Source organism: Thunnus albacares, chromosome 5 (genome assembly GCF_914725855.1).
Source record: "Thunnus albacares chromosome 5, fThuAlb1.1, whole genome shotgun sequence".
Lineage (NCBI taxonomy): Eukaryota > Metazoa > Chordata > Actinopteri > Scombriformes > Scombridae > Thunnus > Thunnus albacares.
Genome location: NC_058110.1, coordinates 3,574,566 through 3,602,550, shown reverse-complemented (window position 1 = coordinate 3,602,550; position 27,985 = coordinate 3,574,566). Strand labels below are relative to the sequence as shown.

General features: G+C 40.0%; 4 protein-coding genes and 1 long non-coding RNA gene across 6 annotated transcripts; 3 read left to right on the top strand and 2 right to left on the bottom strand.

Moving 5' to 3' along the window:
• The first annotated feature begins 792 nt into the window (after positions 1-792).
• On the top strand, positions 793-1,669 carry mrpl49 (mitochondrial ribosomal protein L49). Its single transcript, XM_044351721.1, has one exon. It carries the CDS (start codon positions 861-863, stop codon positions 1,392-1,394), a length of 534 nt encoding a protein of 177 aa, XP_044207656.1. The 5' UTR covers positions 793-860; the 3' UTR covers positions 1,395-1,669.
• Positions 1,670-3,965: 2,296 nt separating this feature from the next.
• On the bottom strand, positions 3,966-9,098 carry haus7 (HAUS augmin-like complex, subunit 7). Its single transcript, XM_044351776.1, has 9 exons — positions 8,960-9,098; positions 8,244-8,359; positions 8,067-8,128; positions 7,823-7,884; positions 7,124-7,308; positions 5,257-5,371; positions 4,852-5,085; positions 4,610-4,721; positions 3,966-4,536 (listed from the first exon to the last, which is right to left on the bottom strand). Exons 1-9 carry the CDS (start codon positions 9,014-9,016, stop codon positions 4,475-4,477), a joined length of 1,005 nt encoding a protein of 334 aa, XP_044207711.1. The 5' UTR covers positions 9,017-9,098; the 3' UTR covers positions 3,966-4,474.
• A 3,585-nt stretch (positions 9,099-12,683) lies between these two features.
• las1l (LAS1 like ribosome biogenesis factor) lies at positions 12,684-15,483 on the top strand. The gene has a single exon (XM_044352594.1). It carries the CDS (start codon positions 12,876-12,878, stop codon positions 14,586-14,588), a length of 1,713 nt encoding a protein of 570 aa, XP_044208529.1. The 5' UTR covers positions 12,684-12,875; the 3' UTR covers positions 14,589-15,483.
• Positions 15,484-18,826: 3,343 nt separating this feature from the next.
• LOC122982499 lies at positions 18,827-27,960 on the bottom strand. Its single transcript, XR_006403463.1, has 5 exons — positions 27,773-27,960; positions 26,897-26,983; positions 25,887-26,816; positions 24,223-24,232; positions 18,827-18,838 (listed from the first exon to the last, which is right to left on the bottom strand). It is a non-coding gene; the product is annotated as an uncharacterized LOC122982499 (long non-coding RNA).
• On the top strand, positions 19,796-23,490 carry crebzf (CREB/ATF bZIP transcription factor). 2 transcript variants are annotated; one of them, XR_006403462.1, is made up of 4 exons: positions 21,982-22,185; positions 22,286-22,446; positions 22,600-22,674; positions 23,087-23,490. XR_006403462.1 is itself a non-coding variant. In XM_044351834.1 (3 exons), the coding sequence occupies exon 2, from the start codon at positions 21,665-21,667 to the stop codon at positions 22,448-22,450; it is 786 nt and encodes a 261-aa protein (XP_044207769.1). In that variant the 5' UTR covers positions 19,796-20,013; positions 21,609-21,664; the 3' UTR covers positions 22,451-22,674; positions 23,087-23,490. The 2 variants fall into 2 exon arrangements, 1 of the variants encoding a protein (XP_044207769.1); XM_044351834.1 differs by adding an exon at positions 19,796-20,013 and having other exon boundaries at positions 21,609-22,674.
• Positions 27,961-27,985: the final 25 nt, after the last annotated feature.

Sequence of the window (27,985 nt, the reverse complement as noted above, 5' to 3'; positions counted from 1 at the left end):
CCCCCCCCCCCACAAAAAAACACAAAAAGTACATTTAATCAATTTCTAACCTCGTATTATGCTGCTGGTCAATTCGACCCGTTTCTGCTTTTGATTTGTCTGAAATACTGGTTTCCACTTTTTTCCTCAATGAGATCTTTTGACTTTTCCTCATTTTGGGTCATGGACACACTCATCAACTTGATCCGGATGCTTTCATGTATGTAAACCCAAACACAAAGTGTTGCTGTGACCGGCTTTATTATGTTGACTGGTTCTGATTGGCCTGTCATGGCACACATGTTCAGCAGGACAGCGGGACAGGTGAATGTGCAAAATCAACAACAACTTAAACCAAAGCAAACAAACATAAATAAAATCTGCAGCCTCAAAGCAGGCTGCCTACCCTCTCTCTCCCTCTTCCATCTCACTGACCAGTGACTGGCCTTTTACCTGCTCAGCCTCACCTAACTGGAATGTACCATTTACTCAGGTTACCACAGGGTGAGCTACACTGATACAAAGTTTTTGAAGCATACAGAACAACATTGATGTAGGATGTAGAAAACTCTCATAAAACAACAAAATATAACATAGTGTAACACGAGGTACTCATATAACCTGTATAATGTTATTTATGTAACATCATTGATAAGTTAACAGAAACACTGGACTGAAAATTAGTGATTTAATACAAAAACGCCAGGGGAACAGTCAGGGGAACAGCAAGGGAAATTTTAATATTTTGTGATTTAGGAAAACATTTCGAGACCTTCCCTTGTTACGATTATACTCTCGTTGTCCAGTAGGGGGCATTGTGCTCCTGACTACAGGAAGTTATTGACTATTTCCGGGACGACATCACTTCTACACATGACAACATGTCGGCCTGCCTTAGTCTTCAGTCCGCGGTGCTCCGCCGCGCGCTGCGAGGCGCCTTCAGCCTGCACAGCCGGACACCGGCACCTCCTACCGCCGCTGTCGGGCTGAGGCTTGTCAGTAACACTTCTGCAGATGTTCAAAAGACGGTGATAGAGTCTACGGAGGAATACAAGTTTGTCGAGCGGCTCATCCCACCGTCACGGGTCCCCGCTCCGCCTCAACACGCCGGGCCAGCCCCGTCTGGCTGGACCCCTCCGGCAGACTCACCGCCGACTCTGCCCTACATGATCCGCCGCTCCCGCATGCACAACATTCCCGTCTACACCGACCTGACCAAGGGCAGTCGCAGGACGACGCTGGTACGGAAAGTGGAGGGGGACATTTGGGCACTGGAGAAGGACGTGAAGCAGTACCTAAAGGAGGTGACGGGCAAAGAGCTTCCCACACAGGTCAACGAAGTCACCATGACCCTGAAGGTCAAAGGTCATTTTGATAAGGAGCTGAAAGAATGGTTGGCAGATAAAGGCTTCTGAATGAGCTTCCAGGACTGTCACAGCATCTTGCTCCGGGGCAGAGAGCTGGTTCATGTGAGCAGGACAAGGACATGAAAGAACCACTTGGTAACCGCAACTGTTGGAATCTACTGACATGTCAACACTTTGGAAATGTGTCCTACAGTACTTTACTCAGATCTCAATATGTGACGAATTACTGAACTCCATTTGACATCAGAGATATGTTGAAGCTGTGGGATCATAGGGTGTGAAACTGTATACATACTTGTAATAAATATGACTTAAAAGTAAAACCCATTTTGTCATCTAACCTTATTTTAACAGTAAACTGTCTTGAGATTTTCTGAGTTCCAGAGTGTTGCTGCAGGACAGGATAACGTACTCCCACCCTGAACAAAATCTATTACACATATGATTGATAAAATAGTATATTTGCTATACTTTATTCAACCTAAAACAAATTGTACTATTGTGCTGAGTAAAGCTGAAGCGATTACTTGATTGACAAAAACATAATCAACCATTTTGATGAAAAAATGCTAAGTTTTTAAGCAGGAAAGCCAAACATTCACAAGGTCTTTATTTGTGAAGATTTGCTTCTTTTCTTCTTCTTAAGTGATAGTAAACAGGAAATCTTTGGGTTTTACACTGCTGGTCAGACAAAACAAGTACTAAGAAGAAAGTACTTTGGGCAGATGAATTGATAATGATAACTAATTGTTAGTTGTGGTGCTAGTGCCAAGGGCATTTGGATAATAGGTGTATTTAAATCATGACCAATAGTATAATATATATATTGTAACTACTAAAACAAAGTATTGTAACTTTTGGTATGACATTTCAAAATGCAAATATACAAAGAAAAAATGAATGTTTCTCATTCAGTGAGTCAACATACAAATTTAAATAATAATTAAAGCTGCAAGCAGCGATGAACGTGCCCTCGCACCTTGTGTGCATCAGATGGATCGGCAGCCGTGGTATCACTATTGGAGCTCTGTTGACAGTTCTGACTTGTCAGGATTATCAGACACTGTGTGATTGGGTAAAATATTATTTCCTGTGTGCAGTATGCAGCGCTGGAGATGACTTATTTGAAATTGTATATATATTTGATGAACTATGTGTTAATTAGGCTTCACTTCCTAAACAATACATAAGTGAATTATTATTGCAGCAATACATTTACCAGAGGACAACTGACATAGATATACATTTTTTGGAATATTGGACATTGCATGTAGGAAATAACTATCACTTCCTGTCTCCACTATGTGGTGCTAGAGAACAACCATTATTAGATGCCATGTTGCTCTATATCTATGTAGACCACACCATGTGAATTTCATGTAAATCAGATGATGTTTGTCACATATGGCTGATTTCCTGTTGTCAGTAGGGGGTGCTATGACTATTGTTGGGGAATTTTCTGTCTTCAGGGGTAAGAATTGGGTTTGACTGGGTTAAACATGGGCCTTGAGGTCACAGAGTCTCCTCTCCTTGAGACTCAGAGCAGCTGTCTGTGATGTTTGGGGAAGCAGAAGCCTTTCCGATAAAGGATAAATCAGCGTTGCCGTGGTTACCAAGGTCAGAGGGGGTGACTGCCTGACTCCCTAGACACCACAGATAGGTGACTGCGTAGATTCCATTGCCAAAATCAGACAACAGTGGTTCCAGACCAGAATGTGCTGACAGTGAGCTGAACTAACACGAGTAAAGCGCAGTTCCTTGTTTAGATACTATTGGGGATGGGGACGGGAAAATGGCTTGAGAGCGCCCCCTACAAAATTTCAAATTTGTAGCCCCTCCTTTCATTTTCATGTAGATGAACAAAATTTGGTAGGCACATGTAACATGTCCAGACACACAAAAAAGCCTCTTGGAGCCATACCCTAAATCCAACAGGAAGTCTGCCATTTTGAATTTAATTTGTGATTTTTGTGCATTGTTTGCCATTTCCAGGCCTGGTATTTTAACCAACTCCTCCTAGAGATTTAACCCCATCAACTTCAAATTTTCAGTGTCATCTAAAGACGTTTGTGATGAAAAGTTACCAAAATCTTGAGTTTTCACTGAACGCCCTTGTCGTGGCAATGCAGCAAACTTTGATGTTTCGCCATGAAACAGGAAGTTGTAATAACTTTCATGTACATCGCCCAATCTGCCCCAAATGTATCATGCTTGATAAAGGTCCTGCCCTGAATGTATCCATGTGTCAATACTGACTCATTGTCATAGCACCACCTACTGGCAACAGGAAGTTTCAGGTGCTGTACTTTTATGACCTGTGCCTAGCAGGTTGAAGAAATCCACTTCAAATTAGGTTTCGCAATTGCAAAACAAATTGTTGTAACTTGACTCCACATGGTCAGATCTTTCCCAAATTTCACATGTTTGATAAAACATGAAAACATCTACATGCCTGCAATAGAAGCTCTTCCACTGTGGCTCAACCCAACATGCACGATCATCGCTGCTTGCAGCTTTAATTGAATATCAAAATTGCTGAGGATTAATCTTCTGTCAATTGACTAATTGATGCAGATAATCAGAAAAGCAAACAAAAGAATAAATTACCACACAAACCTGTTGAGATTGTGATGCAATTTAAAACATTTATTAAGTAATACAATTAACATTTTTGTTACTGTTGTCAGACAATGGAGCGAGTATGGTCTAGTGTCATGGTCGTGGCTCATAAATATATGTTAACCAGACAGTTATTCACAAGCAGGTGTGTTGCAGTGCAGATCACATCATTATTATATGATCTCAACATCACTTGTCAACAGCATATATATTGATACCCTCGCTGGAGGAGGCTTACACAGTCATTTTGCAAAAGCTCCATGTTGGGGAGATAAAAATATGCATTTATATATGCATTTATTTTAAATGTGCCTTCAAACTTGATGCAGCTGGATCCAGTGGACATAAGGCATTAGTTTCCTCTACGACACAGGGACAGAGTGAGGAACCACAGATCAGGCCCTCCTATAATAATTACTGTAATATTTGGAGCAGCAGTAAATTGACATTCACCTTGATGGTTGGAAGTTAGGCTGGTGTCTGTGCACCGCATGATGTAGGGGACGCCATCAGGAATGAAGCTGGGCAAGAAAGTCTCTGTATCGCCTGGTTAGTTCCTCCAATTGGTCCACTGGGAAAATAAATGAACAGTATGCAACAAACCGTATGTGTGAGTGTCCATGTGAACGAGAATATATACTTACATAACGTGCGCTTTTCTCGTCCACTCCAGTAGTGAGGCTGTGTTTGTAGCTGGTTCACTTCTTCACTCATGGACACAGATGCTTCTGATACTTCACTTAGCATTTCCAACTCCTGACAAACAAGACACAAGCAAGAGGACGAAGTCAATATGACTTATTTCTATACTTCAGGCACTGAGACAGATTTTTTGCATGTGTACGTCAGCACTCATTTTTCTATGTGTGTGTGTGTGTCTTAATACCGTATTGCAGGCCAGCAGCAGTTGGTGTACTCTCTGGAAGACGTCGGCCTCTGTGCTGAAGCTGGGGGGATCTCTGTTGCAATAAGCTCTCAAGTTTGTCTCATAAACACGTCTGAAAGTAGACATCAACTGCTGGAGGTCACGTACCGCCACATGCAATGCATTTGGAGGGAAGACACCAGGACTCTGTGCCTCATTATTCAGGGATTCACACTGGAGGTGAGCGTAGAAGCGCTTGAAAGAGAAGGACACAGCAAAACGCCTGCTTATTAGTACCATGATATACAGTTAAGTCCAGCCAAATCATACATAGACATATTTTCAGAATTTAAATCTATGTGGGGGTTATTTAGCACGGACAGTTCTATAATACTGCTGGAATCACAGGCCACATGAACGACATACTTCTGGCTGTAGCTGTTCCAGTACTGACTGAGTAGACTTCAGGAGTGCAGCAACGTCAGCACCCTCTTCTCCAGTTGGCTTATGACAAGATGACTTGGTACCCTTGCGTAGAGCCCTATGAGGTAAGAAAGAAATAGTAAGAGAGATTGCACAGGAGACAAATACAAAGATACTGGTGCTGCTGGTGCAACTTAAAGACCCAGACATGTTTTAAGATCTATATGAAGTACTATTTTTTTGAGTAATAATTTGTGTCTAGTATGGTTTTTCCACATAACAGTTACATTATCTCCATAAAATCTTTGAAATGGCATTTACTCTTCCCGCCTCATTAAAAAAAAAAAAATCACAAAATATAATTAAAGCTGCAAGCAGCAACAATCGGGCCATTGGACCTTTGCATGTCGGGGTGCGCTGCAGTCGAAGGGTTTTATTGCGGATATGTGGATGGTTTCAGGCCTGGACTCTTGCACAAAGGAGATAAATATCACCTCATGTGTCCACTAGGTGGTGCTAGAGAACACCCACTACTTACATGTCATGTTGCTGTATATCATGTGTAGACCACATCATGTAAATCAGATGATGTTTGTCATATGAGGCTGACTTCCTGTTGTCAGTAGGTGGCGCTATGACTATGACTAAACATTGGCATTTAGATGTGTTCAGGTCTGGACTCTTATCAAACATAAGAAATTTGGTGCAGGTTGGACGATGTACGTTAAACAACAACTTTCTGCTTCAGTGCAAAACATTGAAGTTCGCCGCATCGCCACGGCAACAACGTTCAATGAAAACTCAAGATTTTGATAACATTTCAGTCTTTAGATGACACTAACCAAATTTGAAGTCGGTCGGGTTAAATATCTAGGAAGAGTTTGTTAAAATACAACACCTGTAAATTGCAAAAACAGCGCTAAAATTGCAACATATATTTAAAATGGCTGACTTCCTGTTGGACAGTGGCGAAACATCGAAATTCGCCACATCGCAACGGCAAGGGCGCTCAGTGAAAACTCACGATTTTAATAACTTTTGATCACAAACTAGTCTAGATGACATACAAATTTTGAAGTCAATCTGATAAAATCTGTAGGAGGAGTTTGTTAAAATACAAAGCATGCAAATCACCAAAAACGGTCGCTTAATTCAAAATGGCCGATTTCCTGTTGGGTTTACGGTTTTGCTCCAATAGACTTTATTATTTATATCTCCAACTTGATAACTCAAAAATGCATTTCTTTTGGAAGAACAATAATAATAATAATTATAATAATCATAATAATAATAATAATAATAATAATAACTCCTTTAGATCCAATAGGGCCTTCGCACTGTCGGTGCTGGGGCCCTAAATATGCAAATATTGTTCATTTAAAAAGTTTATCTGAACACAAGATGTCTCCTACTTCACTGTAAAGTCCATTTTCAGTGTATATGCACTGATGGCTTCAAGTTTCACTATCACACTTGTGTAAGTTGAATAATGGACCAGGATTGGCTTTCAAACTAGTTGTGATGTCACATATTATCCTTGTAGGCCCGCCCCCTAAAATCTGATTTTCAATGACCAAAGAGAAACTTTCCACTTTCAGCAGATGAATGTGAAAACAGCCCTCTAGCATCAAACTTTGCACATACGTCATTTCAGTAAAGTGAAGATCAACATTCAACTATGGGAACAAGAAGAAAAACACATTTTTGAATGGAGGGGGGCTTTAAGGAAAATGCTGCAGTAAAAATAAGGTCCACAAAACACCCACAAGTCTCTTATCAGAAGTAAATTTCAAAGAGAATGGCAACATGAAGCAGGTGAAAACAGAGGGAATATCGTGTGTAACAAGATAGTCAAAGAGAGCATACATACTTGATGTTTGCAGGCCAGGGGTCAAGCGAAGGTTTGAGCATTTGTGTGAGGTGAGGCAGACTATCATTAGCGAAGATTTCATTCAGTAGCATCTCAGTATCCACTCTGTGAATAGCAGACCTCCTGCAGCCTGGAGTTATAAGCTGCTCCAGGAACTGAAGCTGCTGGCGAGGACTCACATCACCCTGGATGAAAATTACAAAGACAAAGCACAACATTTTCTGTTTACTGTGTCTGTGAGAGGTGATGACACTGAGGTGCCGACAAAAAACAAAACAAAACATGGGTCATCTGGCAAGTTGAACCTAACTCAACTTTTGCTGCAACACACTGCTGTTTACCTGGAGATTACTGCAACAAAAGGATAAAAGATTTGTTACTGTGATCATTCTGCAGAGTTGTAAAGTGATTTCTTTTAGTATTTTAAGCTGCTGTGCAGTGTTCTGGCATTTGATCACTGGTCTGTTACTCAAACTGGATTTCCTGGATTGTCTCACCAGTACTTGACACAACATGACCCCCACCAACACAGCCCTTGGACAACATACATACATACATACATACAAGAACCCAACTGGATTTTTTGGGCTAATACTGATTTTCCTTTTTTACATAAACACACAACAGACAAACATTTTGATAAGAATCTCTTAGATTGGGAATTTAACAATTATGAATGATATATATATACCCTCTCACCTTGATAAGGTCCAGGTTGTCGGCTTTGCACAGCATCAGCTCCTGACCAAGCATGGCCATCTCTGAAAAAAAACAGACCACAGCAGTATAACAGGTTATTTTAGTCTGAAGGGGAAAACTGTGTCTGCTCTGTGCATTTGCACTCTCACTGTCCTCCATAATGTTTCTATAAAAGACACCCATGACTGCTGTTAACCATGTATTGTGTAGAAAGGTTACCCCCCCAAAGATAACAATATGTTACCTTTAGTCAAAACATCTGGGTCTTTGGATCTCGCCGTCAAAGTGGCAAAGTTTGGGTTGATACTGTAATGTCAAAGATGAGGACAGGGCAGAAGCAGTGGTTATTTTATATAAAGTGGCATCTTAACTTTGCTACCTGGTTAAGGTGAGAACAAGGTGATGCTATTTGTAGCTTAACCTGCTGCAGATCCATGTCAGTATGTCCGTACGGTGCTGAGAGGGAGTACACAGCAGCTGCAGCATGCTGTCTGCTTCCTGTAGATGCAGACCTTCCACCAAGGGACAAGACGCAGCCTCAACAAAGATAAACACAGACAGGATATTCAATTTAAAGATGATTTTAAATGGCACCATACTCTTTTTTTTAAAATTGCAATAACAGTAACAACAGTAATATACGAGGGGTTCAAGGAAAAATAAATACATAAATAAATAAGAAAAAGAAAAAGGTCAGCAGTTAAGACATTACCTTATTCAGTTTATATATTAAGGTAGTCAGTATGAACAGGAGGAATGATTGTGGCAAGAAAAACCTGTTTCAATATTCATTTGGGCTCCTGACTCTTCCTTTAAGACAGACGTGAAAAAGTGTGAACCTGTCCTTTAAGAGTCTTTAAGGTTAGGGGTTTAGTGGTGTGCTGGATGGTTTTGATATACTGATGCAATTCATAACATATTGTACCTACTGGAGTATCATTCAAAAGGCAAAGAGCAAGAAACCTTTGAATGATGTGACACCCTCACTATATTCTGTTTACATACACTGAACCGAGGCTAACACTTCATAACTTTGCCAACAACTAAATCACACCATTAACTCCAAGTAGACAAGTAGACATGGTTCCCTAATCTCATCATGAAGAATTATTCACGCATGAATTTAACTTCTTTTACCTGTAAAGCAGTATAGACGTGTTGTGCAAGTTGTTTTTCTGTCAAAGCACCCGCCATTTTCCAAATAGAGAAGCTTCTTCCGATGATGATGAAGTTTGCGGCAGACTAGCGCGGATGTATTGTAAGAGGTCCAATAGCAATTGCTCGGCTGGCGCATGCGCCAAAAAAGTTTCTAGCTTCCGGGTTCCCTTCCGCTAGCCCCGCCCACGAGTTCCCGCTCGACTTTAATTTGAGATGACGTCGCAGATTTTAAACTCGCTTTTCTCAGCGCGAGGAAAGTTTTACAAATATAAAACATCCATGGACCAAAACTTCATAATAGAAAGAGTCATAATTGACCTTGTTTGAAGTTCGAGGTCTCCTGTCAACAGTTTTACAGACGTCACTTTTACAATAGTGGTCTGTGAGGAAAATGCTTTTGGGGCATGGATGTATAGTTGGATAAGGCTCCGCCGCTCAGCCTTGTATCCAATTTTTCCCAGTGGTTTCCTCGAGCTGAGAGAAGCAATTTAAAAATATGTGACATCATCATAATGTAAAGTCTATAAGCCGAGCGGGAACTCAACAAACACAACTATGTATATTCAGTGGGCACAAAGCAAAAGAAACCCGGAAAATTAGCTGCAAGGCTGAGCGGCAGAGCCCTGTCCAGTTCTTTTAATACATCCATGCAGACTAGATGCAGCAAATACATCCATGCACCAAAGGTGTATTGCTTCTTCTTATTCCTCTTCCTTCTTCCTCTTCTTTGGGGTTCAATGGCAGCTTGCATCCTTCGTTTTGCATTCTGCCATCTTCTGGAGTTGGTTAACTCCTATGGTATCCGGTTTGTCAGATTCTTCCTATCAATCCTGTCCTCCCAGGCTGACCAGAAAGCTGACCAGACACTTCCTGCCCTGTCCACCCTCACCACTCTCCAGAATGCCCTTCAAACCTGCTCCTGTCAACCCTGATCTCCTCGTTCCCTCCATCATGTCCTCTCTCTCTCTGGGGTTTATTTCCTGCACTTAACAAGTACATGTTCTACTGTTTCTGGTACCTGACAATGCTCACAAAGTCCAGTTGGATGCTTCCATATAATATAATATAATATAATATAATATAATATAATATAATATAATATAATATAATATAATATAATATAATATAATATAATATAATATAATTCATCCAACAGTTGAGGGTGTATTGCAGCCCCCCACAGTTCATTTGTAGAATTACAAATGAACTGTGTCACAACTTCTCATTAGTCAATATAAAATAATAAAATCATGAATAAAAATACAATAAAAGAGAAAATAAAAATACAACCCTAAACTAAAATTAGACTTAAAACAGGAGCAATTTGAAACATTAAAACATTAAGTACCCTGACATTGGTAGATAGATGATGATGCACAGAATTCCTGCAGCAAAGCTTTAAACCTGCCCAGAGAAACCAGTGACTGTAATTTTAACTGATTTTGCAGAAGATTCCAAGTATAGAAATATATGTATATAAAGCTCTTTTACCAAACTCTGTTTAAACGTTAGGTACAGTCGACAAAAAGATGCTCTGTGAGCGAAGAGCATAATTATTTGCAATTTTCCTTTTCATGTACACACAGATATGGTGGTAATACTTCAAAAATGGCTTCATAAATAAAATAATGCCAGTGAAGGAGTCTTCAAGAAATCAAAGAGGGCCAACCAACCTGAATAACCAGTGTGCAGTGATGAGTGAATCTCAGTGCTTCATGATATACAAAGTCCAGAGAATGTAAGCACTGAGATGATGCATTCATGAACAAAATGCCCCTAAATAAAGCACAGACAGAAATGACCACCCTCTTTTGGGGTCCACATTTAAAAATATACATAAAACATTACAGTCAACACAAATGGTATACAAAAGACAGTTATTAGAGAATAATGTTAATATATATGAGTAGAACTTACACAGCAAAAACTACAAATCAGCATATGCATAGCATCCTACAAATATGTTGTTCCTAGGTGTCTCCTTATTTGCTTTTTAAATATTGATTTCTGTGTTAGTTTAGTCAGTAACAGTGGTAAAGAATTCCATGTTTTCATTGCTCTATATGTGCATTTAAGGAAATTAGTGTTTGCCTTGGGAAGTGAAAACTGGCCGTCTGTTGCCTGTCTCGTGGCATATGTATATGACTATAAATTGTGTTTTAATTAACTGTACTGATATGATGGAATTTTGGATTGTAAAACTTTCCATGTTGAGAAAAGAAGCGCAGTGTTCAGCCTGTCTTCAACCTTTAGCCAGTTGAGACGGGAGTGCATGCTACTGATATTAGTGTTGTACGGACACTGGAGAATAAGGCTTTTTCTGTACTAGCTGAAGTTTGCTTATATCTTTTTTTGTGGAATTTGCCCATATTATCTGGCAGTAATCAAGCTGCAAAAGAATAGTGTGAATCTATATATGATCTGTCCATTTTTTTCTTTCAGCATCCTTCTTCTTGATTGCATCTAATATAGCAAAAGCCATATGGAACAGGTGGCCGGCACACCATCAACCTTTCCCTTGCTCCCTCTCCCATGGAATTTACTAAACTCCCCTCCTTACTTTCCCACCCCTTCTCTAAAGTTTCCAGTGCTCCCCCAACAAACATTTACCAGATATTAAAAACCCATAACTCTGTACTTTAGCCCAATTATACAGAGCTGAATTGCTATAAGGTGGTTTCCCCCATTTCAAATGGAAGAGCATACACGAGGTGTTTTTCTAAAAGCCCTACAAAATATTCTAAGTGCTTTAGCCTGCACCTCATCCAGATTATTTAGGATAGAGGAAGCTACTGTCCCATATGCCATACACTCATAATCATTTACAGATATGATTGTCTTGTACAATATATCACCATTGGTGTTGTTTTTCTGATGTTAAGATGTATTACTACCACCCACTATGCTGGAATGTAGACCCGAGTTACCCCTTAAAAATTAAATTATATGTGTCAGTTTCTTTAAAGTAAACAAATAAACTGTTATAACTCCCTACCCCAAAATTAAATAAGTGATCAGACAAAAAAAATCATCGGTACGAAGAAGTCAAGGCAGCTACTAAATATGTTGAACTTGCAATCTTTATTTATTCACATATTTTCTTTTATATGATTCTATTTTTTTGATCCATGCCTTTAATGTTGTTCAATGTCCTTTATGGATTTGTTCAACTGTTTGGTTGTTGTAATGGTTTTCCTGTATTTGTCTGTTATTTGTATGTATTGTGTATTTCAAGAGAGAAAGAAAGAAAGAAAGAAAGTCATTTCACAATGATCAGCCTTCTTAATCTTAATCCCACAGTCAGTCAAACTGTGGAAGCAATCCTTTGAAAATAGACATTCATTCAAGATTCAAAATGACTTTATTGCCTTTTTCAGTACTCGCATACATTGAAATGAAATTCCGTTTTTCCCGGACCAAAAACAGTGCACTTGTAGATTAAAAGATTTAAGCAATTTAACTACTAAAATATAAGATTCCTAAAAATATACAAAGAAAGTTATAAGTAAAGGAATTATATAAATACACACAAGTACACAAAAATATAAAAGTCGTAAAATAGCAGCAACGGTAGCTTGGTTTGTGCAATGAGCGAGTCATTTTACTTTTGCCGTTTAGACCCAAACTGCAACCTCATCCCGACCTGCGGGAGGCAGTAATGCGCCACAAGGCAGCTAGCCTGCCGGAAATGCACAAGAGGAAGAAGAAAAAGAAGCCGAAGAAAGGGTCATTTCCGGGATGCGATACGATCGGGAGCTTCGCATTGCAGTATAAAGCTATTTTGTACTATATTGAGGAGAGTGACTGTCAAAGGACACCAGTTTCTCGGTACTGAAGCTCTTTATATGTACAAAGTGTCACCGTAAGTCTACCGTACTCTTCCTCCTCTGTTAAAATGAAGAAAAAAAGCTCGGAGAAGAAGCGCCATGTGGTAGCATGGGTCAACAAAGCTGAGTGGGATCAGATGCTGGAGTATCTTTACTCCCAGGACTCCGGCTTACAGAGGTATGCACTGCAGAGGATATCAGCTTGGAAAGGCAGGTATGCCAGCAGCACACCTGTGGCAGTGGACTGCACAGCGGACCTGGTGAGGTGCCAGGTGCTGGACAGGTCAGGAGAGCTGGCCGGAGCTGACCTGGTTCTGCTGTATGGAACGGCCCTGGTGAGGTTTGTCAACCTGATCACTGAACGTCAGCAGGGGAAAGTTGCTCGGCCACTGCGGCGGCTGGCTGGGAACTTGAACATCCCGGAGTGGGTTGTAGACCTGAGGCATGATTTCACACACCGGAAGCTCCCTACCTTGAAATGGTGTAGAAAGGGATGTAAGGTGGTTCTGGAGTGGCTCCAGCAGGAGTACTGGTCCAGACAGTTGGGAGGAGGGCCTAATGAGGATTGGGAATCACAGTCGGATGGAGAGGATGAAGAGATTGACCTAAAACGGCAGGAGGATGAGGTCATTGCAAGGCAAAAAGAAATGGAAGCCTACAAGAATGCACGGGAACTTCTGATATCTTTTGAAAATGAAAAATTCAAGGCTTTTGACAGGCTTCCCGGAGACAAAGAGAAGAGCTTGTGGCCAGCCCCCTTTGCAGAAATGAGCTGGATACTTGGTGAGATCAAGCAGTTTTCTGTGGAATCAAGTGATTTGCTGGTTGATGTGCTGTTGGAAGATGGATTTCTCATTCCTACTGTTGAACAACTGGAAACATTAGGCTGTGACACCTCTGACAACGCCAGTCCCAGACTCCCTCAGACATTCCTGCGTTTTTGGCTTCCCCTCCTGAAGATGCTCAATTCGCCATCCTTTATTCACCTCCTTCTAGAGAAGCTCTTTGTTGAACTGAAGCTTCTCTCCAAAGAGCAGAATAATCACAGGGCTTTCTACATTTCTGCTTGGATTTCAGAAATCATCCTCAGCAACAGCAACAAATTTGAATATCATTTTGAAACAAAGGCACAGAGGAAAGCCAGAGTGAAGGACAGGATTTTTGTGAACCGCATCCAGCTGAGGTGGCAGCAGCTGCTTTCTGCATGTCTGGATGCTCCCTGTATCGGCACGCCTTACTTGCTCCAGCTAATCCTGGATGACATGGAGCATCCTCTTCCTCAGGAGACTCAACAGAGGCTGCTCCAGCTCTGCTCCATCTACACACAGACGGCACACTCAGAATGTGATCCATTCCCAGAGCAGAAGCAACAGCCAATATACACACTGGAGAGTTTGCATGAGAAGCTGCAGCGTTCAAGGTGCCACAGCCATTCATCTCTGGCTGAATTTGCAAGGGGCAAGTCTTCCCAGGAGTACAAATGGTCAGATGCACAGGCTGAAAAAGAGAAGTTGCTCAGAGGTTCTCCGTGGCAGGTGTGTGTTGATAAAGTTTTATGGAAGAATTATCCTCTTGGTAAAGTCCCCGGACAGTCAGATGACCCTTCGTGCCTCATGGTGGGCAACTACTCAACAATGACTGTCTTTGACCAGCCAGTGGAGTTGGAGAGCATCGCACCACACAACATCCCAGGAGCCTCGGCACCATTGAGAACAACTGACGGTCTCCTTTGGAACCACAGTGATGTCAGCAAGTTGAAATCTGGACTGCAACTTTTCTGAGTCATGTTATAATGCTGTGAAATATAAGCCTGTAGCTTCTTGTGCTCTCTGTGGTTTTGACGGTTGGGGGAAAAAAGGAAACAAACTGTTCAAAATACATTAACGTCAGTACCAGATAGCTTGTTGTTAAATGCACATTGTTGGTGGATAAAACAAATTGTTGCTTTTCTCTGTTTTGCAGCTAATAATTATTATTTGGTTATCAATCTGCTTATTATTTCCTGGATAATTGATATTTCTATAAGATGTCAGAAAATACTGAAAAATGCCAATTTTAATTTCCTGAAACTTCCCGAGACTTTCAGCTTACTATCATACATGATACAGAAAAGCATCAGATTCACAGATTTAAGAAGCTGGAACTAAAGACTTAAGACATTTTTGCTTAATAAATGAAACGAAGAACTGACTGTTAAAAGAGTTGCAGATTAATTTCCTTTCAACTAATCAATCATCTAATTGCATAAGCTCTGATGTCATTGTAAATGTAAAATCTTTGGATTTTTTTGACATTTTATAGACAAAATGATAAATCAGTGAATTGAGGAAAATAATCAGCAGATTCATTGATATTGAATCTCCATGTTTTATGTTGTCTGCAGTATTTTCAATATGTGGCAAAAGTGAAATGATCTTTTATTGTAAGGCAAGAATAGGAGGTAGATCTGGGATATGGTTCATTCATCATGATGGTGTATTAAAAGCACAGTGTTTTTTTATTGCACCTTTCATTGTTAACACAGTTGTCAGTCTCTATGAAGGGTTTTGGAGTCGATGCCTTTCAGTTGTAACCCCTCTAAGGGAGATATTGTTGTAATGACAACAGCAGGAGGTGGTTTTGTGTAACACATTTTCTTGTACGCACTTGTATTCAATAAAACCCTTTCTCACTGAAGGAATGTGATGGTTAATCCCATGTTGCAGCTGGGTAAGAGAAGTAATGGTTTGGAAAGGACGTCCAATAATGTGGAGACTGGCTAATTGCAGGATAGGCATTCAGACTGAAAGCAGCAGCACATTCAAAAAACACAAACCAACTAGATTTGCTCTGTTACTGCTTGTTTTGCATATTTCTGAAGAAACATATCTTGTGACCCAGAATTAAGAGTTCTTGTGAATGTTAAAAAAAAACACGACAATCGTCACACATAGTATATGTAAACCTTTGTGTTTTAATAGGGTTGTCCGTTATACATAGTCAATAACTCTTTCAAGGGAGACCCAACTGACTAAGCAGCATGTAGACAAAATAAAAGATACAAAACTAAAGAACAATTTAACAGGAAAGATTAATTGCATATTTACACAATGACCTGAAAAATATAAACACCTGTATCTTGCACATATAATAATAATAATAATAAAACAACATAAATGCTTTATGAAGCTTCTGATTTGTATGTTCTTGTTGAAAATGGCACATAACAGCTGATAAACTGTTGGGTCATGTTTTTGTACTGACTGGCTGCATTATTTTGAAATGTAGTTCATTAAGCAAAAGGCAGTGAGGCTTTTATTTATAGACTTTTATAGTCCAGGGATAATATTCATGGATTATTATAAGAGCTCTTATAATACATCCATGATAGTATCTCCTACTACATACTCCAGTACAGTAGTTGGCGGTATACATTTTATAAGCAATGGTTGCACCCTGCCATAAAACCAAAAGAAGAAGAAGAAGAAGAAGAAGAAGAACTTCATTTTCCAAAGTTGACCCTCCCCACGCCCACTTCGTCACGCCCCTCTTCCCATTTCTCAGTTTGTACATCCTCGCCTCCTCTCCTCACCTCCTCTCCTCGCCTCCTCTCCTCGCGTCTTAGTCCCTCCAACCTGAGGTGGGAGCGGAGGAGGCGAAGAAGAGACATTTAACAAAATGAGACATCCTTGCTTCGGAGACGTCATTTCAAAGCAACGTCAATTAAATATGAAGTGCAGCACAGCTGCATCATCTGTCCTTTGTCTTGTTATAGTCTATCTCTGTATTTTATGATCTCTGTCAGATGAGCAGAACAGTTTTCATGACAACTTGTATATTTACTTTTAAATCACAAATCACAACGTGTCATAATGTGAAAAAGATGTATGATATCATACATTGTTATTTTTTATTTAACACACACACACACACACACACACACACACACACACACACACACACACACACACACACACGTATTCCGCAAAGGATACACCTGTGCATCCTCGCTTATAGCTCCTCCGGCAAGCCTCCTCCTCCTCCTTGCTCCTCTCTCCTCCAAATGCAGTTTAGGAATTGAGACATCCCTAAACATTGCGTGCTGGGATCAATTACCGGGTCACAGGCAGGAGGACGGAGGAGAGAGGAGACGAGGAGGCACAAAATAGAGAAATGAGCAGAGCCCACGGAGTGCACTCTGTTTGTAGTCACACTCACAGCTGAATGAAGTTCCCTTCATTAAGGTGTAGAGTATAGATCACAGGCCCAGTACGTCCCTATTCTTTTATTTGATCTTTCTTCGGGCTCTTCTCATTTCTCTACTTTGTGCCTCCTCAGCTCGTCTCCTCTCTCCGTCCTCCTCCTCAATTCCTAAATTGCATCTGGGGGACAGAGGAGCAAGGAGAGAGGAGGCTTGCCGGAGGAGCTATGAGCGAGGATGCACAGGTGTATCCTTTGTGTCTTTTCGGCACCCGTGACATGTGAAAGAGGCATGAAACACTGCTGGAATATACTTCACACAATGAAATATATAAAGGATATATATATATAGGTAGGCTGTAACACAACAATGGACAGATGATGCAGCTCTGCCGCACGTCATATTTAATTGACATGACGGCTCCGAAGTAAGGATGTCTCATTTTGTCTGTTTCCTTGACTCCTCTCTCCTCCTGTCTCTTCCTCGCCTCCTCCGCTCACATCTCAGGTGGGAGGGACTAAGACGCGAGGAGAGGAGGCGAGGAAAGGAATCGAGGATGTACAAACTGAGAAATGAGAAGAGGGGAAGGAAAAGACGCAAGTGAGGCACGTTCCCGCTGAAATTGCAAGGGCTTAGGGCTTGATTATTCGACCTTTACACCTCGATTACACCTCTCATCCACTCTGTAAGGCAAGAGCCTGGAAGACGTCCAAAATCAGGCACTCGATCCCTTATTTGACTGTCGTGCACATGATTATTTTATGGGTTGGATATTACCTGTCTGATTTATTCTTTAATGTATTATGTGCTTCATGAGTGAGTGGTTTTACCATTTTTGTCTTTTTCTATTTTTAAGTGAGCTCACTAAGACAAATCCCAATCTGTCATGTTGATATGGTGATAAAGTATTGAATAAAAAGTCCCAAACCCACAATCATACAGAACATGTTTTGGTGTCAGGTAACGTGATATGTTGCAAACTGCTGTCTCATTCCTATTTAAACCATTTTGAGCTCTTGTTGCCTCTCACACTCAAGCACTTACCAGGTGACATCACTTAAGTCTGTGAGGGTTCAGGGTTTAGGGTTTACTGGTGACTTTGGGATTGGGCCAAATAGTAGGCCTATAGAAGCACAAGAGACAAAACTCTTTTTTGACAACCACCGCTACATGGTGCTGCTGTAGCGCTGAAAACAGAATCACATTCATTCAAATTCATCATATCTTACATGCCCAAAAATCAGCGTATCTCACAACCAAACCAGAAGCGCAATAGAAAATTTCTCAGAGTAAATAATCAGTAAATTGTATGACACTTACAGTATATACTTGTGATGTCACCACACTAGAATTACCACTGAAGATCAACTGCTCTCAATACCTGATTCGATACTGTGGCAAAATCAGAGATCCCATTCAGGACATACTCCTTTATTTAAATACTTAATATAAACATCGACAATTGAACAGAAACTTTGTGTGTTTCATTATTTAAGCATACAGGCTTACACAAGTTCCTGTCCAAACCAGCTATGTATACATATAAAAAACGACACTACTTTAAAACATAAGTAGACTTAGTTAAGTAAACTTCAACCATGTATAAGAGATGAAAAAATAGAAGGACCTGAAGAGAATATAAGAAGACACCAACAAATTATTAAACAAACCAAGAAATGTTTGTCCTTATTTGAAAGAGAAGATGTGAGTTGCTTTTGTTGTGAATGTTTTATTTAATTACATTAATTAATTTATTTTGGGGGGTGGATGTGGGATGGCGTTGAAGTCTACCTATATGTTTGAAAGTAGTGTCATTTTTTATACATACATAACTGGTTTGGACATGAACTTCTGTAAGTTGTTTCATTTATTTCCAATGGGACATTAATACATTAAAAAAAAGGTTTGACACTCCCTTTGTGTATCCTTCATATCTCCAGAGACTAGGAGGTTGTGAACATCCTAATTAGTGGCATGAACTAACTATACTTCTAACTACAAACGTAAAAAGGAAAAGGTAAACACATTTATTGTTTCAGGGGGGTAACATTCATTAATATTTGTACACAAATGTAATTACCACAGATACATTCCATTAATGTACAACAGGCTTTCAGTAGTACTTGCAGTGTTACTGTGCCATTGTATTGCCATTTACATGTGAAACTTAGCAAATGACAGGATATTTGACGTGAATAGTGAAGCTAGAAGGAAAACTTTTTTGAATTGCAGCATAACAAGTGGTCTTTAAAAATCGATCTTTTCAATGGCATGTCTGAATATATATAAAATAGCTCATCCCCACTTGTACAAAAGGAATGTACTGATGTGGTCTTTACCCAAGAAATGTATTTTTATAATAATAATAACAATAATATTTTTTTTAAAAAAACGTCTACACCTCCTGGAAGATCTCCTTCTCTCATCTTGCAACAGCTGATGGATGATGGCAACCGTTGCTGCTCCCAACCATTGACTATATATAAAGATTTATTATAAGTATATCAATATTTATAAACAGTCAATCATGATCCCGACAGATGATAGGAAACCATTGTGACGAAAAGTTATGACAGTTCCTGTTTCCGCCGGAGAGAGTGGCGGTCGTGCCAAAGCTTGCCGCTGTATGTATACCATGGATGTATTATAAGAGCTCTTATTATACATCCATGATGTATACCCCACACCTTCACGAAGGGAACTTCATTCAGCTGTGAGAGTGACGACAGAGTGCACCCCGTGACGAAGTGAAGTGGGGGAGCGTCAGCTGTGGTGAAGGCCCATCGATGTTGGTTTCCATTATTCTACTGACTCACACTCCAGTCCAGTAGGTGGCGGTAATGCGCCTGTAAGCTGGTTGCCAATAAATCCAAAAAAAGTTTTCGTTTTAGCTGGTTGACCACGCCGTCGTCCTTTTTTGTCTTCAGGTCGCGGTTAATTTTGTAAGCGTCCAATATCCAGCACATCTACATCGAAGGACTGTATCGTAGTACTTTATCACTGCATTCATTTTTTCAAACTGGACGGTAAGTTGTTGGTTTAAGAGGCGACGTTGTTAAAAGATGCTGCGTCATGTTGGTTAGCGCCTCACGGGCTTCACTGAGCTACGAGCTAACGAAAACTTCACGGATATTCGCCGGTCAAGTAGCTTAACTAGTAGACAACTTGCTACTAAATACGCCAGACAGTATCATTTTTGTGTAGATGCTAACTTTTCGAATTACTATTTATTTAAGTTACCAACATTAAACAGCTGGGTGCTAATGCGAGTGTGATGAGATGAATGGGCCCTTAGTACGTAAGCTAAACGTTTGGCGCTCAACGTACCATTACAGAAGACAATTGGCATTGTTTGTAGATTGTATTATTAACATTGTAAAATACTGTAAACATTAGAAAGTGATGTATACTTAGGCATATGTGTGACAAGGGGAAAAGTAAAGCGTTGGAAAGTATTGTATAACGTTAACGTTGGTGTTATTGCTGTAAAGTTGCGGCCTGGCTGAAGCGAGGCGGTTACGTCAGTAAGGCCGTATTTTGAATGTGTCTTATTTATTTATTGGGACCATGTACAGTGTTTAAACGTAAATGTTACCATTTGTACTGTACCAGAGTTAACTTATAGTTAAATTTCATCCGCAGTCCCATTCGGCAGGTCCTAATGAAAATACACAGGACACATAATACAAAATACAAAGTTACACACAGTACCACACCACATACACCCACAATGTCAACAAGAAATGAATAATGTAAGCTTGTCAAATTAAAAGCAAGATTATTTGCATTCATGAGAAGACCATGAGAGAAAATGTAGTGGTTATAGAGCTGAGTAGCTTTCAGCAGACTTTTAAATTTGGTTTTAAATGTGCTGATTGAACTGCAGCTCTTCATATCATCAGGTTGGACCTTCCACTGAGTTGTGGCTTTTACAGAGAATGCTGACTGCCTTAATGCAGTGTAACGAAATGGCACGGTACAATCTCGTTTAGAGGATATTCTGGAAGAGTTTATAGAACTTACTGAGTGAGTGAAACACAAAGTCACATAGTGGAGGGAATAAACCATTTAAAATTTTATAAACTAGGCGTAACTTGAAAATCTAAAATTTTCAAAGCTCAGTAAATTTTATTTCTCCAATACCCTACCGTGATGTGCTTGTTCAAAACTTGCCTGTTTCGAACGGGTCGTTTTCTCAATACCTAGAGAGACTTGTGCACCTCCCCTAAACATCTCTCATGAAGACTATTGGTAGACGCTACAATTTACCGACACTCCTTTACACCTCACACGAATATCTGAAGACTATAATTTTGAGTTGAGCTGAAGTTGATCAGATGAACTGCAGTGCTTGTTCAAAACGTGCCTGAGACATCCAGCTTCCCGACTCATTTAAGAAAGAAAAAAAAGACAAGAGAAAAAGAGAGGGAGAGAGAGCTGCTGTGGTCGAGTGAGCTAGAGAGTGAATGCAGAGAGGCAGCGCTGGTAGTGAGAACGCTGGTGAATCAGATCAATAAAATGTTATTTTCTGATTGTTTCACAGTGGTAATGTTCTAGAGGAGATTGAGTTAATTGCTGCAGCATTATATGTTAACAGTGTATTTTTTTTCTGTTTCCACAGGTGAGGACTCCGTATCTTCTGGACAGCGTCCCCGTGGTCCCATTAAACAAACCACAATGATCACTAGAAGCAGAGGCCATACTGTCAACAACTCCAAAGTGCAGTCCCTGGAGGTTGAAGTGGTAGACGCAGTAGAAACTGTAGAAGATCTCACAAGTCCATCAGAGGGGTTCTCAATCGATGACATCGACACCGCTGGAATAGAGCTAGATGACCTGTTTGGAATCGAAGACTTAAAATGGACACTTGAAAGAGATGCAACCTCCCCTCTCTTCAACATGGAGTTGACGGATCTTGGTGTGTACAGTACCAAGTATCAAGCTTCTGGGATTGAAGCTTCAACAGCCTCATCTCCAGAGAGAATGTCGTCAGACTTGAAGATCAAGAACAGACAAAACCAGTCGAGCCAAATGATCAACAAAAACGCCATCGCTGCCAGAATGAATCGTCTCAAGAAGAAAGAGTATGTCAACAGTCTGGAGAAGAAAGTTGGCATCATGTCAATGGAAAACAACATTCTCAAACAGGAAAATTCTCAGCTGACCAAAAGAGTAGAAGAGTTGGAAGATGAGACCAGGTACCTGAGGGCTGTGCTTGCAAATGAGAGCATGTTAGCGCAGCTCTTGTCCAGGCTGAGTGGTGTGAATGGGATGAAATTATCTTCCTCGCTTTTCCAGGGGCCCAACACGAATGACCATGACTATGCCTTGCCGAGGAAGCGTGTGAAAGTGGAGGAGAAGGAGACATCTGGTGGCGTGTGTCTGCATGTGGACAAGAACCATGTCTCAGTGGAGTTCTGCACTAAGTGTGCAGAGAGTGCAAGCACATCGCTCAAAATGTAGGGTCAAGTACTTATCTGTTTTCAGATATTGAGACTGAACTTCTTGAGGGTGGATGAACACTGTTAAGATTACCTAAGAATTGCTGAATGTGCATGTGTTTTTGTGTACTGGTGGATTGAGTACATGTTACTGCTAAACCTTGTTGACAGTTTCTTCTAGGTAATGGTTGATCTACCATGCGGGATGAGTGGCTTTCTGAACACCTTAACCTGCTTGACTCCATGGTAAGGATCAGACAAAAGATTCTTTTTGTTGTTGCTCTGTGTTTAACTGGCTCCAGGCGTTCAGCAGTGACCTGTGTAGTACTTCTGTTTCTGTTCAGACAGTTCTTGTTCTAGTTAGTGGATTTTGAGTACTTTAATCATTTTTGTTTGAGTTATTCCTGTAGGAAATTCTTTTATATTAACATGTAAGTAAGAGTAAAAATCAAATGCAATAGCACAAAGATGTTAAGATGAAGGTGAAGGTTCACAAAGACTCATCTTGAATCAATTTCAAATTGGAAATGTAACAATCCATGAAAAAAAACAAATCTGTATATACTTTCTTTTGGTAAGAATTGGTCTCTTGTGAACCAGCACCGTTGTACAAAAGAATACTTTCATTTAGCGCCACCTATTTTTCTTTATGCTAAAGTGGATTCTGCTGGTGGAAGGTGAAGAGGCTGGACAAGCTGCTGCCAACGTGGCCTGGTATTTTTTTTGAAGGTAGTATCGGTAACAAATGGTATACGTGATTATATATTTTCCCAGTACTCCACAACATCCCTTCACATCTGTCAGCGTAGCTCATGCAGCATATTTTTTGGCGCTGATTACAGTCGCTCCATTACTCGGAGTAATGCTACATGTCTCATAATTATGTCTTGTATATATCGACACTTTGAAATGTATTCATGACATAGATTCAAAATGATCTTTAAGTGATGAAATTACCATTTTGTCCAAGTGTAATGTAAATGTGTATATAATTTTGAATACATATTGTTTGAGGTAAATGACCTTTGACTAATGTTGGACAAATAAATCATATTTTCATTATGTTTCAGTCATAAATATTTACTGTGTCTTGTTCTGTACTGTTTATTAATGCATCTCTTCTTCTCTTTTTAAACAGCAAGCTCTCTGCCGATAAAGGTGTTACTTTTCCTGAACATTTGGGTCAAGTCTGGTAAAGGTTGTCAAAACAAAATACCTCATTTGATGGAAGTACAAAGCACGCAGTATAAGAGGACCCACAGGGACTAATCAAGCCGTCCATGTTTTAACCCATTTACTTCAAGTCACAAAGCATTAAAAAATGCAACAAAAATCAAAGTGACACAACTTGTTTGAAATTGGTAACCTCCATAGTGAATAACATGCTCTTCATGTTTTGTCATAGTTATGTTGTCTTTGTGTGCTGATGCAGTCACTGCATGTACTCAACAGTCTCCCAAGAGGGTGCTTTCATGCACTTGTATGAAGTTCTGGTTCAGATCTTTTTTTTTTTTTTTTTGCCGCTTTCTTGGTTAGAGTTCAATGAGAAGATTGATACCATACCATCATTTCTATCTGTTAATAAGAAACAAGAGCCAGCAGGTTAGCTTAGCTTAGCATAAAAGTTGGAAACAGCTAGTCTGGAGGAAAAAACCTGCCTACCAGCACTGTAAAATATATATCTCCTTTATTTAATCCATTAAATAAAGAGGTGTTGGTAGGCCACTTTTGGAAGCCTAAGGCAGAGGCAGGCATGCTATTTCCCCTTGTTTCCAGTATTTATACAAAGCTAACTCACTGCTGACTAGCTTCATATTTATTGCACAGATATGAAAGCTGTATCGATCTTCCTATCAAAGTCTTGGCAAATAAGAATATTTTACGAAATGTAAAAGTAATATTTTAACAGCACAAAAACAACTTTACAACAGCTCTCTATCAAATTGTGCAAGATGAAATATGATCATTTCCTTGGTCTAATATAGATTTAAGAATCAAGGCGCATATATCTATATCAATGCAAACCTTGTCAGAAAGCTAAAAAATTACAATTAAACTAATAGCACTCATAGAAATAATATAACAAACTTAATTATCTAAATGATCAATGTAGTTTTAAAAAGTAATTTCTACATTTTTTAACATTTACATAAACACGTACATGTGATAACCATTGGAATTAGAGAATAGTGACTTATACTGCAGAAATGCATTCAGAATGAAGTACAACATTTTTGTTAGCTTGTGTGACTTGTAGCATGTGGGCTAAAACTTACAATATGGGACACTGCAGAATTTCAGCCTTCAAATGTTATTCAGTTGTGTTAATGTAAACCACTGTAGAACATAATCTGCGTGAAAGACAAAAACACGATGACGAAATGTCAGCAGCTACCAAGAACGTATGCTGGAGAATAATAACTGAGCTAACAGCTAACATTCTGGCTAAGAGTTGCTATGACGGAAGATAACTGGTCTCTGGCATTGACTGTGAAGGTTACTGCACATATCATATGTAGAATACAAGATTTAAATTTGTAGACATCCTCCTCATGGCTCAGCTTGTTTTTATCTCCTCTGGTGTTTGGAAGACTAATTGAAGGGAGAGTCAGTCATTCTGGAGAAGGATTATTTGAACTAAACAACAAACAAATAAAATAAACCCCTCCCTTCATGCTCCTTCAGAAGCCCCCCACCCCAAAAAAAAATGAATGTACAGGCGTTGCCAAGGCAATGACCAAAAGAGAAAGGCAGAATCCAGAGCAATGCGTCACTTCTCACATAATATCACAAGCGGGGAAAAATAATAGTCTCCAGTCCATCCACACACTCCACCTCTCTGTGGCCTTCCCGCTTCTCACTCGACCTGCATTCAGCATCTGTCCACAGAAGCAGCTGTATGTCAGCTGCAGCTCCTGGAGGACAAACTGCCTTCAGCAGGCTGGCAGAAATGTACTGAAATACCAAAATAGTTGCAGGCAGGCGGTCAGTCAGTCTCGGATTCAGTGTGAATTGATACATTTAATTAAAGTGGAAGCATATCTGCTCTGTGACAAAACGGTTCCTATGTGAATTGGCCACGGCCTTCCTCGCTCCAGTTGGCCAGCCCTCCCCCCACCATTCAACGCCTGCTGGAGATGAGACTCATGTCCTTGCACAGACAGCTGCTCTGATGACTTCCACCTATCCTGTGCAAGAGCAGGAATGCTCCCTGCTGATTGACTGGAATAGTGTTATGTGGTTTATGTGGAGCCACTGTGTTTACAGAGCCAGTGCTGTGTATGAACAGCACACACACAGAGGGGACAGCAAGCAGACCATGAGGAGATATTTGCTGAATTTGACAAAAAATATTGGATTATAATCACTGACGTTACCTTAACACTGTTTTTTTTTAGGTTTTGCTCATGTCAGTGAGTTAATACCTCAAGGACAAAGATAAATGCTAAGAGAAAGACTTTAAAGTCCGGATGAAATAGCATTTCAAGAGTATCTAACCACCATATTATGACGTTTTACCAAATGAAACAGGATAGACAGGCAGGATGTAATGTTGGTTCAAGCCTACATAAGCACACATCATATTTTGTTTTACAGGAAGAAACATGATTTGATTTTGATGTAAAAAATACAAAGAAATGGGTTTTTTTGTAATTCATTGGACATGTATTGTTAAATAGGTGCACAGTATGACTGGGGATGTGATGTCACATGGTTTTAAAGGCATTTTTCATTTCATATTGACCTTAAAGGCTGTTCCCTGTAAACTGATAGTTGCCTGGATATTTCATGAAAGTGCTGATTGCCAGATTTAAACAGATGACAAATGCAAGTCAATGTTTGAGAGACAACTTCAAGTCAATTGGCAATTTAAATTTTTAACGTCGATGCATTTTTACAATAGTTTTGATGTATGTTTTAAGCTGCAGGAGTCACCTGACTGTGACCTGTTTCCAGTGGTTTAAATGCAGCACTACAGAATTTCATAACAGGGATGAGGATATTTGGTAACATTATACACACTGTATTGTTTGGTGTGCATTTTGCTGTAGCAAGTAGGTGTTGAGCATCGAGAAGGGTCACAGAGTTCACCTCCAGCATTTGTATGTGGGATGCTTTTATGGATTTTGATGATTTGTTGATGCTTGGCCGGGTGTAGAAATGATTCCCAATAGCAGGTCTAGGCAGAGAGCTCTGCATCATTTACAAGTGCTTCCCTACACAGAAATCTAAAAGTTGATGTGTTACAATCAGTCAGCAGTTCACCCGTCCTAAGTGTTTTTCACAGGAGACATTTTGACATGTCACAGGAGGAAAAGTCCAGGTGGTTGAATTCCATTAAACTGGTTTCATTGTAGGGTGCTGGGGCCTCTAAATGTATGCTGGACCTGTCCGTACAAACAAGAACATTGGTGGTAAGCATGCACACGTGCAACTTAATCAAATGAAATAAAATAATATATCTCACCTGTTTGTGATGATTGTATGCTCATTTACACAGAAACGCCCCCCAAATGCCAAATATGGTCAGCAACATCTCTGAAAGTCCTAGTAGCTTGTAGACAAAAGACAAATGGGAAAGATACAGACAATGAGGGCAACAAGCATGTGGGAAACTTGGTTTAGACTCCTAGAAATGAGTCACATTGTTTGTGTTCCTGCATTCTTACTGCTGTTTTATACCGTTCTCCACATTTTCAGACGAAATGTACATCTTCATGAGTTATACCTGACAATGCCATTACATGATTGACAGTGGAGGTGGGGTTTGACTATCTAATTGAATTCTATACATAGAAATGAGCATGTGCATGAATTTAAGCACAAAACTAATACACATGGTTGATAGAAGATCCTCCTGATACTCTCATGGCTTAATGGGACACTGGAATCATTTTTAAGTCAAAATTTCTACGGTGAAAACTATTGAAAGGTACACTTCAAACAGAAAATGTCTACATCCACATTAGCTTGTTGCTCAAAGAACATAAGCACATCTACTGTATTTAATGAAGTAAGATGTGGTGGTCATGAGACATGATGCATTTCTGGACTGTATCTTTAAACCAACTGACTTTTATCATGACAGGTGCAACTAATATATAGATAAAGGCTGCGTTCCATGTAGGTGTACCAGTGAACAACAATGTGAACACAACAACAATGTAGCCATCATCAGTGTTATTAGATGCACCAAAATGTCCACAAGAGTTCATGAAATGGAAATATGTTACTTTCCTAGCGGGTGAAAACTGGTCACTGGAAACTGGAAAGTCACTAGTCTATGACATCATGCACCTACTGAGAGGTCTGTGCATGTCAGAGCAACATGTGGTCATCTCACCTAAGGTTCAGGATTTCCCAGCCACGACATAGCTTTATAAATGAAAAAGAATGCATAAAAGTGTACCGTTTATTATTAATGTTATACACTTATCTGAGTGGAGACGTTCTCAGACGTGGAGGATGAATGAGTGGAGGCTTGTTTGTCACAGCAGACATGTTGACAGGTCACATCAGAAAAGGCACAGGTGGAATTAATTACATGACTGATGGT

Excerpts from the sequence above, each read along its gene's own strand:
- mrpl49 (XM_044351721.1), top strand. The coding sequence starts at position 861 with ATGTCGGCCTGCCTTAGTCTTCAGTCCGCGGTGCTCCGCCGCGCGCTG.
- crebzf (XM_044351834.1), top strand. The coding sequence starts at position 21,665 with ATGATCACTAGAAGCAGAGGCCATACTGTCAACAACTCCAAAGTGCAG.
- haus7 (XM_044351776.1), bottom strand. The coding sequence starts at position 9,016 with ATGGCGGGTGCTTTGACAGAAAAACAACTTGCACAACACGTCTATACT. Across the intron at positions 5,372-7,123 it reads CCCTGGCCTGCAAACATCAA|GGCTCTACGCAAGGGTACCA; the intron begins GTATGTATGCTC and ends CTTACCTCATAG. Across the intron at positions 5,086-5,256 it reads TGGAACAGCTACAGCCAGAA|CGCTTCTACGCTCACCTCCA; the intron begins GTATGTCGTTCA and ends TTCTCTTTCAAG.
- las1l (XM_044352594.1), top strand. The coding sequence starts at position 12,876 with ATGAAGAAAAAAAGCTCGGAGAAGAAGCGCCATGTGGTAGCATGGGTC.